The 15,389-nt window shown below is 41.1% G+C and overlaps 1 protein-coding gene across 22 annotated transcripts in view; it reads left to right on the forward strand.

The window, feature by feature from the left end:
- The window catches only part of MICAL3 (microtubule associated monooxygenase, calponin and LIM domain containing 3), a 173,086-nt gene that overhangs the window by 143,938 nt on the left and 13,759 nt on the right, over positions 1-15,389 (forward strand). For 17 of the 22 annotated variants that reach the window (XM_063153805.1, XM_063153804.1, XM_063153813.1 and 14 more), the window contains 5 exons: positions 554-648; positions 4,329-4,379; positions 5,959-6,066; positions 7,174-7,267; positions 12,035-12,085. In XM_063153805.1, coding sequence (XP_063009875.1) covers positions 554-648; positions 4,329-4,379; positions 5,959-6,066; positions 7,174-7,267; positions 12,035-12,085 — 399 coding nt within the window. The remainder of the gene's footprint in view (positions 1-553; positions 649-4,328; positions 4,380-5,958; positions 6,067-7,173; positions 7,268-12,034; positions 12,086-15,389) is intronic. The other 5 variants (XM_063153810.1, XM_063153816.1, XM_063153823.1 and 2 more) reach the window with 2 other exon arrangements.

The following is a 15,389-nucleotide window of genomic DNA, read 5'->3' on the forward strand; positions in this document are numbered from 1 at the left end:
CTGATCTCTCTTCTTTCTTTCCACCTGGCTCCACAGAAGCTGAAGACTGCAGAGATGCTGTTATTCCTGTAATCTGGTGGCTGTCTGCTGATCTCTGAAGGAGGGAGTTGGCAGCCTCCTGTAAATCTTTCACATGCCCACCAGTTGCAGGCAGAGATGTTTAATGGCAACTTGGGATGCAGTAAAGAAGTTACCCATAAATGTGATTAAAAGCAAACATGTTACATTTCTCTGGCATGTACAAACATCCAAAATAGAGCCAGGTGCTGTATCTATCCTAAGAGCATTGATACAACACAAAAAGAGAGCCATGATCATTATTTCTGACAGCATTTGGAGGAAGTGATGCACTCTTAGAACAGCTCAGACTCATGCTGGTCATTTTGTGGAGTAGGGTTTCTTTGATCCCTCCCAGGCAAAACAATGGACACTGACATGAAAGGACTGAGTATTTTTGGTGCTCAACCAAACAACCTACAGCTGAGCTCAAAGAGTTTACAGAAAGGATTGTTGCCACTTCTCTAATTTCCCCTTTTTATTCCCACCTTGGCAGATTTACAGCTCCGTCAGCACCTGAGTTTCTCAGAGGACTCCGACCTCTCCAGTGACGACATTCTGGAACACTCCTCCCAGAAATCCAAACGAGAGGTATGTAGGTGGGAAATGCATTTTAGATGGGTCTAGCACCAGTCAGATCACAGATTCAGAGAATCACATCAGAAACCTAGGTGATTAATGCTGTTGTTTTTACTCTTTCTCCCAAGGAGCAGGTTTTCCTGTAAGTCAGCTGACTGTCTTATCTAAAATAAGATGGTTTCACTTGTTTCCATGATTACAAGCTGCTCTGCACTGTTATTGTAAGAAGGATCCATTGTCTCACTCTCCCATTACTGGGCACTAAAAGGAAACAGCCTGTAATCTCCTGGGTGTTCCTTTTTCCCCTTTTTAAAAATGGGATTTTGTTTCCCCTTTTCTAGTCAGTGGGAGCTCCACCATACTGCCGCAACTTCTCAAATATGATGGAGAGTGGCTTAGGCCCTTTCTCTGCCAGTTCCCTCAGAACTTGTGCACCTGTAGGTGCCTTAGATGTTCTCAAATGTGGCTTTCTCCTACATGGGCAGTTCTTTGTTCTCCCAGTCCCTTCTGTGACTGGGATGCTGTGCCTGGAGCCACTTGCTGGTGAAAATCAAGGCAAAGTTAGAGCACCTCAGCCTTTTCCATATCCTGGATAACCAGGTTCCCAGTTTCCTTCTGGAGAGGGCCCATGTTTCCTCTAGTCTTCCTTTATCACTGACATACCTACTGAACCTTTCCCTGTTGCCATTGATGTCCCTGGGCAGATTTAATTCTGATTAGGGCCTTAGCTTTCCTAACCTGATCCCTGGCTGCATGGAGAATTTCTCTGTATTCCCCTCAGGCTACCTGCCCTTGCTTCTGCCCTCTGTAGACTTCTTATTTCTGTTTGAGTTTGTCCAGGAGCCCCTTGTTCATCCACACAGACCTCCCAGTATTTTTGCCTGATTTCCTCTTTGTTAGGATGCATTGCTCCTGAGGTTGGAGGAAGCAATCCTTGAATGTTAACCAGCTTTTCTGGGCCCCTCCTCTCTCCAGAGGTTTATCCCATGGCATTCCACTAAGCAGGTCCATGAAGAAGCCAAAGTCTGCTCTCCTGAAGTCCAGGGTAGGGAGCTTGCTGTGCACCCTCCCTACTGGCCTAAGGAACTAGTATAAGAATTTAGTTTAATTGCACACGTTTTTATGTGGGAAATACATAGAATGTATAGTGAAAGCAAAGTTTCAAAGCTAGTTGTTTTTTTTTTTTTTAATTATTTGATTTATTTTTAGAATGTCACTATTAATGCAAAAACAAGGGAATAATTTAAGGAACTGTTTGATCATAGTAACGAAGAATCCTGCTTTCATTCCTGAGGGCCTCTAAGCTCTGCTAGACAGAATTGGCGAGGTTTGGAGGAGTATGTAGAGGTTTTATTGACCCCACAGAACACTAAGGCTCCTCTGGTACACCAAAATGAAAACTGTGTTCCCACTGTTCTTTCCTGGTGGTGCGTGGTACACATGTTAAAAAAGCTCAAGAAGAAAAGAGCCTCTGGGAGGGAAATGCCACAGGCACAGTGGCCTGTGCCTCCTGTCCCAAACCTGTCATCCCATGTGCACAAATCAGTCTCAGATGCCAAGCTGACCCTTGGCTGAGATGGCAAAGGTGTGGAAGTACTGCAAATTGAAGTGCCATATGAAATGCTTTCTAACTATATATGGTATGATGAACTAGAATAGCTAATGAATGAATTTAAGGCTGGTGGAAGAAATTGATGAAATAAATAGGAATTTTCTGTATTTACTTATCTCTCTTTTAATCTCTTTCCCTAGTTGGTCTAGATCTCATCTGAGAGGAAGATTATTTTGTTTTTCTTTTATTCCCTTTTTTCTCTCCCCCTTCCATTCCCCCTTGCATGCCCTCAAGGCGTTTCATGAGAAATTCTGCATTTTCCAAGAGATGCAGAAGAATGAGGTACCTGGGGCCAGCAGAGGACAGATATCCAATACCTGGGGTTCAGATAAGAGTTACAGAGTTTTTGGTCTGCCTTGATGGTCATTTTTTTCCTATGCTGGGGTACTTAGATTTAAAATGGCTTTTGCAGTAAGACACATCTCTAAGGAGATAAGGAGGAGATAAGTGACAGTTGCAGATGCCTGGAATCCTCATACTGAAAATATCTCACAAGCTCTGTCAAGGTGGTTGTGTCTCGTTTTCACTCATTTGCTGTTGCTGAAGTTACATTAAGAAGTTATATACTCAGCATCTGTTCTCTTAAGAACAGTTTTGAGAATATATTTATTTAGAGGATATGGATCTGAAAACTTACCTCATTTTGTTGCATCCTGTTCGAGGATGTAGAATATACATGCAAACACTGGAATGCCTTGCTGTCAAAAGAAATGTAACCAAACTTCAGTCTGACCAAGCTGGGTTTGTACTGGTTTGGGGTGGGAGTTGTATTTTTTAAGTTATAACCTGCCTGCTACTTTATATGGGTAAGAGCTGACTTACTGTTTGCTACTTAACTTTTATGTGAACCCCTTCTCCAAATTGAAATCCTGTTTGTGCTGCTTTTTTGGTAACGTAGTGAGCTTGCTTCCCAGACAGCCTGCTCTGTTTAGCCTGCTCTTTGTGATCAGCAGTGAATTAATTCAGTGTTGTTTAATGTGGTGTCTCTCAAGAGAAGCATCTTGTAAAGAATTCCTGACGTGAGCGCCCCGTGGGTGTTGTGTTTGTAGGTGTATTGTCACCATGTGTGTGTTTGTCATTGTTCCTGTACAGCTGTGGTGTTGTGCTCAGGTGTTCACCACCACAGGTAGCTTGCTTTTTCCTGGAGCCTGCAAACATGCTGGTGTTGTTCTCTGGCTTCTCGTTTGTGACTGGTTTTAGTTAATTAAATGTGAGAGTGCAAAATGCTGTCTGTTTGCCCAGAGTGGCACAATGCCTTCATGAAGGGAAATTTACCTCCCTTCTTAGCAAATAAAGCTAAGTGCTTCACTTGCCTTATATTTATATAAGGCAATATATTATGTTATAGGGTAGCATAGAATGTCCTTGACTAGGGTAAGTAGTGATTTCCCCCTCCTTTTCCTGCTCCTTTCCCCCTCCAATTTTAGCTCCTCAAGATCTTTGGAGGCTCTCCTTTTAGACAAGGAGGTTCCATTACTGCAGGACACATAACCCACTCTGAGCCCATCTGGTGTTTCCTAGTTCATAAAGCAGTGAATAAGAGTTATGATGTTGGTTAAATGCCAATTATCATTTCTATGGAAATGGAGATAACTAAAATGAAATGGAGATAATTTAAAACTGTGCAATAAACACAACTCCTAGGAGAGACTGTAAATCAGAATGTAAATGGAGAGTTGTGTGACAGAGTAATACATGGTTGGCCAAGCCAGTTCAAACCAAATATGTTCCAGAAATAAGCCATTATTCCAAATCTTAAGCCAGAATTTCATACTCATACAGGTAAACAAAGGCCAAATAATTGCTCTAGAAAAAGGTTGACTGTATCCTAGTTGACTGTATCTTCAAGGAGGCTGACAAAACAAATTGCCTTCAGGAAAGTGCTAGAAACTTGATTTTGTGGCCAGAAGTTCCATTGTGCTCCATCAGTCTGGGTCACGTTCAGCATTTGCACAATTTCGTTTCATGTAAAAACCACTTTGTTTTATTACTGTGCATCTGTTTTCAATGTTGAACTGATTTTGCTTCATTTTGTGCATTTTTTTTTTATTTTTCTCCCTTTACCATTCCCCCTTTAAAGTCGATCTATGTACCACACGCCTTGGCATTCAAGAGATCATACTCGTCAAAGGTAGTGTCTCCCTTCCCACTAGTTGGCCATTGTTGCATTGCATGTCCCCCTACATTAACCCATTGAATCCATAGCTCCAACCACATGTGCACTAACATCAACACTGACTGTGCATGCCTCAGATGTTAGCAGACATGGGCAGCAAATTCTTTGTAGAGGATGTCTCCCAAAAATGCATTAAGCTCCGAAATGTCTGGTTGGAATGCATGCATTTATCAGTGCACCACTGTGCAGTGATGTGGATTGTCTGTGAGCTGCAGAACAAATTGGTTTTCAAGGTACTTAAATATGTTTGTATATTCTTCTTTTTTAATGCTTTGAATTTGAGTTCAAATGAATCATCACACTTCAATCAGCAGCTTTCAAAATTGCTGAGTTGGCTCAAATCTTAGTCAAATTCTGTATCAAGCTAAAATCAAGGCAGAAGTTGCTGCTTTCTGAAATTCTTATTGTCTTGTCTTTGCAGTCACAACAGTGTTACATGGGATAGAAAGTTCATGTGCTCTGTCTCCTTACCTTCTAATTTGAGTACCATCGTGGATTTGTGTTTTCGAAAAAGAACAAGTAAAGTGTGAGCTTTTTGAAGCTTTAATAGTGGTGCTTGCCAATGACCTACCTGAGGGATTTTTAATTAAGTTGTGATGCTACCTTAAACTCTGTTCACTGAGAACCATCAACTGAGCAATGTGGCAGCACAATAACTAAATCAAGCAAATTTCAGAGTGATCTGACTTAGCATTTTGTTCTTGAAGTTGACTGTCCATGGACATCTCTTTCCAGAAGTGGAAGACACATGTTTACAACAGCCCCTTAAAGCTTACATACATGTACATGAGAAAAGAGGCTTTTTCTTCACTGTAGTTTACTTAGTGCAGTTGTCAAGTTTTTTTTTACACTTTTAAATCTCTTTGAGAGAAGGCCGGTCTAGGCCATGATATATCCAACTGGTGTATCTGGTAAGATCCTAAAGCAAATTTCAGTAATGTTAGAAAGACATATTCTTGAACTAGTTTCACTGACAGAAAATAAGAGGAAATAGCCTTTTATTTCTATAAACATAGCTTTTCCCCTTTTGTATGGCTTCTGGTGGTGCAATATTCTATGTTAGTCTGTAGTAATTTCTTAGCTTACACTGCTGTAACTGTTCATTTAGACAAGCCTTTCTCCTCTAACTAAAATGAAATCAAGAGGACTCCTGTCAAGATGAACCCTCTACATGGCACTCATTGATTTATCTAAATCTATTTGGCTAAATTTACTGAGAAATGAAAATTACTGAGAATAAAAACTGGTTTGATCTTTGGGAGAGGTTTCATATAGCAGTGGAAGGCAGGGGTGGGATGTCATATAAAACCACAGCTTTGCAGCTGGCTTCAATGCTTCTTCACTCCTGATTTGATCCTGAAATTGTTGCTCACTGCACTGTGAACACCTTTGCCTACAGAAGCTTGACTTTTGACACAGCCATGGCAAAGACAGAACACCTCCCTTCTGAGATTTTTGGAAGAGAAAATGGTCATCCCTGCCCTCATATCCCTGAGCATGTAAATAAGATCTGCTGCTGTTTTCCTTCCTTCAGAGGGCCTACACAGAGGAGGAGCTGAACGCCAAGCTGACGCGGCGAGTACAGAAAGCTGCCCGCAGACAAGCCAAGCAAGAGGAGCTAAAGAGGTTACACAGAGCTCAGGTAGCGTCTCACAAGCCTCTTGTCATGACACACAGACAACTCTGTGTGACAGCACCCTGATCCTGACATTCCTCTGAGGGTATCAGAACAGAATCCTCTCTTTCTACATGAGCGCTCCTGCTCCCTCTTTCAAATTTCATGTCATGCCACAGAGAAGTGAAGGATGGCTGAAACCTATCATGAGAGTTTTGCAGTGAGAAAAATAATGCCCATAGCACCTTTCTAGCAACCATCATGCACTGAATGGAGCAGTGATACTCACATAATGCCTGATGTAGCTGCACCTATCATTGCTTTGCTAGGGTATGCTAGTGGGTGATGTGTTATCAAATTACCCTTTATTACCAGAGAGTCTGCTGGAAAACTGCTAACAGCATCTACAGGTAATGGGATTTGTCAAAGACTCAAGGCAGAGGCTCAGCTGTCTGAGTAGCATCACCTTTCAATTCAATGTTCAGGTGATAGGAGTTGTAGGAAATAAATTAATATCAAGGTGTTTGCAAATTTAAGAGTTAAGATACAACAGGGTGAGGAGGGTGCTGTCACTGGAATCTGTGATGCTTGTTGTTGGAGCAGTATTGAATGTAGGGAGTCCCCAATGTGTGGAATGATTGGGATCTGACTCTATTGATTCAGAAGGCTGAACAATTGCTTTATTAAAACTATACTATATTACATTAATACTATATTATAACTCTACTAAAGAAAAACCCATGACTGTCTCTAGACAGCCAGGACACAGCTTTGACCCAACAGGCCAAGGAATCAAATAATCCCTAGTAGAACCTAATTGATAAATCACTTCAGGTAAATAATCTTCCTAACACATTCTACATGTGCAAAAATAACAAGAGCAGCAAGTAGAGATAAGAATTGTTTTCTCTTTCTCTGATGTTCCTTGCTGCAATTCCCAGGAAATATCCTTGGGAAGTTATTCCTGCCTGCTCTCTATGAAGAGAGCTCCAGCTACAAAGCAGGGTGTTGTTGACTAGAAATACTTGTTTCTGAAAAGGCAAATCTGACTGAAATCTCTTAGTGCTGGCTGTGTGCTGCAGCCAGAGCAGGAGAATTGCTTTGGTGAGTTCTGCTCCATTCCTCTCTGAACAGATTATCCAGCGGCAGTTGGAACAAGTGGAAGAGAAGCAGAGGCAACTCGAGGAGAGAGGAGTTGCTGTGGAGAAGGCCCTTCGAGGAGAAGCAGGTATCCATCACAACTTGGTTTGGTTTTCCATGTTTTCTTCCCAAGTGCTTGTGCAGAAATCTGTAGCTGTTTGGATTTTAGAGGCAATTTGGACCATTATAGCCTAGAGACTGATCCCAGTGTGAATCCCTTTTCCCTTTTCTGCTATCTTTTTGAGGCCTTGTTTTTCCTGTGTTTCTTCTAATTCTGGGACTTCCCTATTGGCAGAGACTTAGATCATTTACCTTTGCCTGAGGTGTAGGAGGTAATTCTCCAGCTACTACTAATGGCTGTTTGTGCATACTACTGGATCCTACAGCTGGAAAATTGCAGGGGTTTTGCAGCTGCCATTCACACAGAGTTGTCACAGTGAGACAACCCTGTTTGTATGTTAAGGAAATAATTGTGGAATGGTGTGTGCTTTCTCTATTGTGTTGGATTATCAAGGCAGTGTCCTTACAAGGGACCATCACAGAACATCTTCCTCACTGCACAGCCCAGCACACTGGCTACTTCTGACAAAGTTGTGCAGAGCAGAAATACACATGTGTACTGAAAGGCATCCATGTCAAGCTGTTAAAACAAATGCTGTGTGTACTTGAAATTAAATTTAGTGAGTATCATCTGATCTGGCAATCAGTGGAGAAGTACCTGGTTCAGATAATGCTGATAGTAGTATAATGATTTGGGAAAAAACTCCTCAATTTGCAAGGAGTCAAATATCCAACAGGCAAATGCAGTGTGTGTGTACCTGACAAGGCCAGGATGATGTACCTGCTCACAAGGGTCAGAGTTCAGAAATGGCAACAGTGGAACAGATGTTTGGAAAATGTTTGCTTGTTGCTTGAAGAGCCACATCTATGCCTCTGAAGTTGGAGCTTGATTAAGCAGTGAGGGTGCCCCAGAGAAGAAGTCTGTTGTGGCTTCTGCCAGTTACTGCTCACCCAAAATTAGCCATGTCTGGTGCTCCACAAGGGTGTACCAAAGAAGCTGGACTGAGTGCTCAGCAAAGCAAATAGGTACTACAAGTGTGAAGAACAGTCTTGAGGACTTCAGTATGATCAGACTGTCTTTATTCATTTGTGGGATCAAAAATAGCCTTGTGCAAATGCCTGTCTTTATGGGGCTGCCCTCTTCCTTATGCTGTGTGTTCCTGTGTAGCCCCACTCTGTTCTCTGGCCTGCCTGTGACTGGACTTACTGAAGCCACCTCCATTGTTTCAGCGGTTCTTTTAATTTTGCTTCTTTTCATCTGGAAGTCCAAATAATCTTGATTATTGAGCTGCTGAATGACTTTCATGTAAACATGCCAGGACAAGTGAGAAATCTTAGCAGCTGAGAGAATATTATTCATTATAGAGTTTTCTCACTGAAGAATCATAGAATGCCTAAAACACATTCAGAGAGGACAGAGTAAGAATTACAATTTTGTATGAGACGCTGCAGAATTTGGATAAATAGCTTCTTGCTCCCTGCTCTCCCAAATGGAAGCAGTCTTAGATGAGCTTGTGTATTTGTGAATTTCCTAGAAGAACTGTGAAATTGTGGGTCCTGCTTTGCAAAAGGGATCTCTCTTCTTCAGGAAGTCCCTAGGCTATGCTTTGTTCTTGCAAAATATTTCTATCAACAGGTCATATGTTTGCAGAAGCTTAACTCTGACATAAAGATTTCACCACCCTAAATTCTTCCCCCTAATTCAGGAGATTACCCAGAAACACACTGTTGGAGTGGGGAAAAACAAACATGTTCTAATCTGTGTTGACTGAAACACAAGATTATAAATCAATTCCATGCTTCACCTCTCTAGGTCCTCCTGCATGGCCATAGAATCATTTAAGTTGGAAAAGACCTCTAAGATCATGAGTCCAGCAATTAACCCAATACTGCCAAGCCCACCATTAAACCACGTCCCTAAAAGGCCACATCCAGGGTGGGGGCTCCCCCGCTGCCCTGGGCAATCTGTTCCAGGGCTTGACAAACCTTTCCATGAAGAAATGTTTCCTAATATCCAACCTAAACTTGCCCTGGCACAACTTGAGGCCATTTCCTCCTGTTGTGTTACTTGGGAGAAGAGACCACCCCCAATCTGGCTCCAGCCTCCTTTCAGGAAGTTGTAGAGAGCAATAAGGTTTCCCCTCAGCTTCTTCTTTTCCAGACATTTTACATGTTTGCAATAAAAATAACTGAATTCCTTCTTTTTGAGATCTGTGGTATCACATTCCATAAAGTTATTTCTGCCTGCAATATCCACTAATTATTCAAGAGGGAAGTATCATTTTTCTGTCATCTGCATTGTGACCTAACAGTGGCTACTACATCAACAAGGATTTTGTGTAAAGGTGTGGAGTCATGCTCCTGTCTCTGATCAGTCCCTCCCCTAAGGAAACCATGAAAACAAAAGTTCAAAAGGGGAAAGGCAGTGTGTAAAGTGGTGTTGCCACTTTATCTGTTGCCACTATATCTAAAAAAACCCAAATTCTTTATAAGGAAGTACAAGGAGAAAAAATGGGGGAACTTGGGAGATGTGTCTGCTGTGCACTTACTTTTTCCCCATAAATAGAGAAGGATTGCAGTAGAGCATCCAAATAATGGCTCTTCATAGGCAGCAGCCAGTATTGACTGTTTCAGGACAATGTATTAGGCTCTGTAATGAGTGGGATTTTCAGGTTCCTTCATGCAGGGAAAGAAAAAAACCACTTATTGATCAGCATTTAAATATGGTAATGTTAATAGTAGTTTCTTACTACTTAAAAATCCAATCAGAAGAAACAGAATTCTGTAACTTGCAATGATTCTTTTCTTCTTCTATTATAGAAGACGACAAGACCAACTGAACTAGTTCTCTATGTAGTTTATCATCTTCTAACTATTGCTTCTTAGTCATCTTTCCATCTTGCAAATTTTTCTTCTGTAGAGGTCTTCCACTAACTTTAATTCCTCAAATCTCTCACATCTGGACCACTTTCCATTTTTAGAAAAAAACATTTTTTAGTTCAACTGGTAAGAACAAAAACCAGTTCTATAGATAAAAATTTATTTACTTAGAATAATTTTGTTTCTACTTTCTATCCATTTTGCATCATCCTTAATATGTTATTGTCAAGTAACTTATACTGAAAAGATTGTTAATCAGTTTTTCACAGTGATGGCCTGCTGTTTTCTTGAGACATTACAGCTTTTGATCTTAGCAATAGATACAGGCAGCTCAATATTCTTTCCAGGAATTTCACACATTATCTGCTATTTGTCAAGGTGGAATATTTATAGGGTCATACTTGCTCTTCAACTAATCAAACTCAGAAACATTTTGTAGGTCACCATCAACTTTAATTCTGACAAAATAATTGTGCCTTCTTGGCTACCTTCTTTTCTTTTTTAAAATTAGCTCAGGCTCAGGCATGGCACAGTTGCTCTTTTATTCTTTCAGAAGCTGAATGCTCAGTGTAAGGTTTAGTTTCTGATTCAGAAAATCTCCCAAGCTACGATTTTACTTTATTGCCTTAATGTATTCTCTGTGATTATCTTTGGAAATCTCAGCCTTTGGTAGCTGCATTCAGAGCAAGAATGAATGCTTAGGAGGGTAAGCTCTATTTTGAGTGGCAGTGTCAGCTCTGCTTCAGGGAGAGGTACAGGTGGTCTGAGCTACTGTCATCCCTTGTTTTCCTTCCCTCCCTGCCCCCTTCCTATTGCATCATGAATGAAGAATTTTCTCAGTTTTCTGTGGTGTCCCAAGGGACACCCTGAATGAGTTAATTAATGTAATACAATATGACTAATGCAGCAGTACTTTGTATTAGAGTGTATTTACATATTTGTGTACTTGTATTCTAGTGCATTCGCCTGTTTGGACATGCTAATGACTTGGATTTCCTCTGTGAATTTTTTTGTCAATCATTAACTTAAAAATATGTCAAATCAGAAATTTCCTGAACTTTCTTTTATTCCCTCTAGCATAAACCTTGATAGTCATTTTTAAGAGTTTGGAAAACATCTCCTGTCAGATCAATTCTGAAAAGTTTAAGAGCCACCTCTTTACATCAAATGAATCATATGCAGTGAGAAATGTTGCTCTCAGTACTTCCATCTGTCTCCTCCCAACAAAATGTTCCACAGTGCTAGACTCATGGTGCCCGTGTCTCTAGCAGCTGTGGGAATGCACATCTCTGTCCTGAAAACTGCTGTGCAGTTCTTCCCTGGCACAGAGACTGCATCAGCAGGAGCACACACTCCCATCTTCCTACACCTGAGTGTTTGCCATCCGTGTCAGCACTCAGTCAGTGCCTCACCTGTGTGCCACCCTCCATCCTCCACTCACTCACCTCCAGTAAATCAACCCTTACACCTTTCCTGCAGCTGTCCTAAGAAATTACAGTTCCCTTCTGACACATTGCTCAGCTCCAAAGCAATAGGATTAATTCTGCTTTTCTCAGCAAGAGCAGGAGAGACATCAGTGTCAGGTACTGCTGCAAACACAAATAGGTGAAGTGTCTCTGTGTAAACTTCTTCATTTTCCCCTTGGAAGTCCAGCCTGCCTTCTGGAAATTTTCTCTTCATCTTCCCAATGCCTATGTGATATATTTGTGTATGTGTGTACATATATGTATAAATACAGAGAAAGAGAGACATACAGTGTTTGTTTATATATGTGTGTGTGCCCATGTGTGTAGCTGCCTGTCTCTCGTTTGCCCTTTTTTTGTTTCTATGTCTTTCTCATATATTGCTTTGATGGTATGGGGCTAGGGTGGGTATCTGACTCAATAACTATGTCTTCACCAATTCCTTGTTGTAGACTATTGGGGAGAGTCTTATTACAGTGACCTCATCGACTTGCATCTGGGTGGTATGTATGGCTGAACCTCCTGCTGACACTAACCCTGCTGACACTCCTCCCCACCCTCCCTTCACCTACTTCTCCCATCCTTGGCTCACAAACAAGAAGAAACAGCCCTTGCACATGACTGATGATAGCAGAACCCCTTTTCCAGCTCAGGAACAGGAGATCCTGGCATGTTCCACAAAACATGTGTAAGGCTCCCTCTTCTATTTTTCACAGTGCTGTTTTTTTATAAATTTGCTTACTGTTTTCACTGCAGCCACCTTCCTCGCTAGCAGTAGAAGGTGATTCTGATTTTTTGCTTCTCCTTTGAGAAGTCCAGCTCTATCACTGAAGTTTTCTTTAGGAAAGTATTTTAAGGGGGGCAGCAAAGCAAACAGCACTGTCAGGGATTAGTCATACTGTTGCCTCCGTCTTGGCCTTCTGAGGCTTGTTTTTTCCTTCCAAAATAGCCAGAGTGTGTTGTTGATCTAAGAAAACAAAAATGCTCCCTCAAGGGACTTTGAAAACATTTGCAGATGGCACATATGTCTTCTTTCTTGTTTTGTCTTACTGTAAGGTTAAAAAAGAATTTGCTGTAAAGAGTTCCGGTAATTTTTTGCTGGAATCCAGTTTGCATCACTCCACAGCTATTAAGCCTCTTGCTATGCTATTGCTTTAATACCCCATTTAGTGCTAAACACACATTGCAGTGTTTAGTTCTCATTTTCACTTAAGAATCTGGTCATCATTCTATACCATGGTTCTGCCATTGCTTTAATTAATGTTACTTCCTGAGTCCCTTTGTAGGGGATTTACTTTTGGGTTGCAAATGACATTTGATTAGCCTTTGCCTGTCTTGAAAATTAAAATTTCCTTTGCTAGTTTAACCACCCAAAATCTGTTCTTATGAAGTGAACACATCTGTCTGTCAGCAGATTCAGTAGAAAGCAAACTCTGCTCAGTTGCCTTGTTATCTGAGGGTCTCATTTAGTTTATCTTTCAGAGTAGGAAGTTGCTTGATCTAAGCTGTGTTTTTTTGAGGGACTGCATTGCAGACCAGCTCTGCAGAGGGAGAGATCCACACGCTCTAGGCCTGATCCAGGACACATCCCTGGAAGTCTTCCCTGATTTCATTGTTTTCTGTATTTGATCCTTTAAATATAATCTTGCCCAGGTTTTTAACAGCCATTTTTCTCCTGCTCCAGGGAGGCGGTCTCACATAGTACCTTCCTGTACCTACCTGTTGAGAATTACTTGTGGCACAATAGACTTTTATTGAAGAACATCCACCTGAGTTCAGAATATCCACCCAAGTGCAAGTTTCAGAATGGAAGACACTCTTCCTTAGATCTGACTTGTTGCCCAGTTGCCCTGTGCTAATTTTGATGTGATAGTCCTCTGCTAGCCCTGTGCTTCATTCACTGTTCAGTCCTTCTGGCTTTCTTTCCTGGGCTATTTGCTGCAGAGAGACTTTGAAATCCTCTTCCCCTGTATCCACCAGGGCTGGCCCATACTCATGATGTGCATAGAGTAGGAGCTGTAAAAGGGTTGATGCTGAATCACACTTAACAAACCCTTATCCCTGTTTAATGCTATCTCCACTACACCTCTCCCTCCTCCTGCCTTGCTCCTAATGCCTCTTTAGAGACAGCCATCCCATCCAAAACACTAATAGTGGCTTTAAGAAAAGCAAAACAGTCTTCACTTAAAGGGACACTGTCACTTAAAAAAATTCATTGTGCTGCAAAAAATCTTCATTGGAAATGGAATTTGTTTATCTCTTTGCGCGTTTGCTCTTCCGTTTCTCTGAGCTCAGTCACCTCAGAGTGGTCATTTTTGAACAGGCTGCTTTATTTGTGTGGTGACTCAGTCACTTGGGCTTCCAGCAGTCAGAGGCAATATTCGTGGTTATTTTAAAAACAGTTGATACCTCTTAAAACTCTATCAAATTTCTGCTTGTCTCAAAAACACTGTTTTCAAAACAAATTTTAAAGAAACTATATTGGGCAGTATCCCTTTAAATGCAATGAGTCAGTATAGCCTGGAGTATGTGGCTTTGTAGTATTATTTTGTTGCCTCTGTGTAATTTGCTTTATATTTGCTTTTGGGGCTGCCAGAACACTTTTGCCAGAAGGGATACATTGCTCTGGTGAATTTGTCAGCTCAAATGGCAGATACAGAGCTCAGCTTCAAGATTATTAACATGTCTGGCTAGAGAGCCATTAAAATCCCTGGAGGTTCTGCTGAGCCCTGCAGGCAGCTTGGATGCTGCACAGTTAATTATTCTATCGACAACCCATGTCTCTGAGGCATGGGCATGGCAATAGAATATTAACAAAATTCTAGAATATTAACAAAAATTGCAAAGCACTTTGGAAAGTTATCTGTAAACTGGTAATATTTAGTTGTTACAGATTGCACAACTTCTGCTAGGGGAGTGGTAACTTCTGACATCCTGGTCAACTTCCAGTGTGTAGGATTACAGATTGCTATCTTAACTAGTTCTGTTGCTGTGCTCAGATGTCATAATCCTCTCTTCCTGTTCTGAAATGTTTTGTACCGTTGCTGTAATGCAGATGTTTCATTTCATGCTACAGATGGTCACATTTCAATTCTGAGTAATTATTCCTGTGTGTATATATTGTATGCATGTGTGGTTAAAAGAACATTACAAAGGTTGCAAAGTCAACTGAAATTAAGACTTTTTATTATATTGATATATCAACAGATTTATAACCTTCAGATCTACCACAGAGAGCTGTATCATGTCCTTATGGAATAATTGGTAGCAACAGTAGGATGTCATCTTCTGGGTAGATCCTTATGGAGAGGAAATGGGGCACAATCAGTGGATTTTATAGATGTTTGTTGGCAGCTGTGGAATAGTGAGACTTGAAAATATGGATTCTGAGCCAGACAGTGGAAGGATGCATTGGTCTGGTGCATATATATTCTTTGTCCTTTTGTTCCCTCTTTTGAGATGGTCCTTGTCTTGATCCTGTCTTATTTCATCCAGAGCTCCTTACCCCACTTCCATTTTAATTCTTAGGCATTTAATTTTAATCCTGCCTTCTTGACAAAGAAATCCTAGCATTCCACCCTTCAGCCATCCTATTTCTCTCCACTAGCTATTCCTGGTCTCGTCTTCCCACTGACACAGTCTGAATCCCAGCCTTTGGACTTCCAAAATTTTGGGGTTCTGCTTCCTCTTCTGCCCAACATTATTTGTCTGTGGACAAATAAGTTTTAGGTCCTGCCTTCTTCTCAAATCTGCCTTCTCCTTTCATCCCTTACCCTTTTTGCCCTCTCTTTTGTCAGTTCTCCATTA

This window comes from Melospiza melodia, chromosome 4 (genome assembly GCF_035770615.1).
Source record: "Melospiza melodia melodia isolate bMelMel2 chromosome 4, bMelMel2.pri, whole genome shotgun sequence".
In the NCBI taxonomy this organism is placed as follows: Eukaryota; Metazoa; Chordata; class Aves; order Passeriformes; family Passerellidae; genus Melospiza; species Melospiza melodia.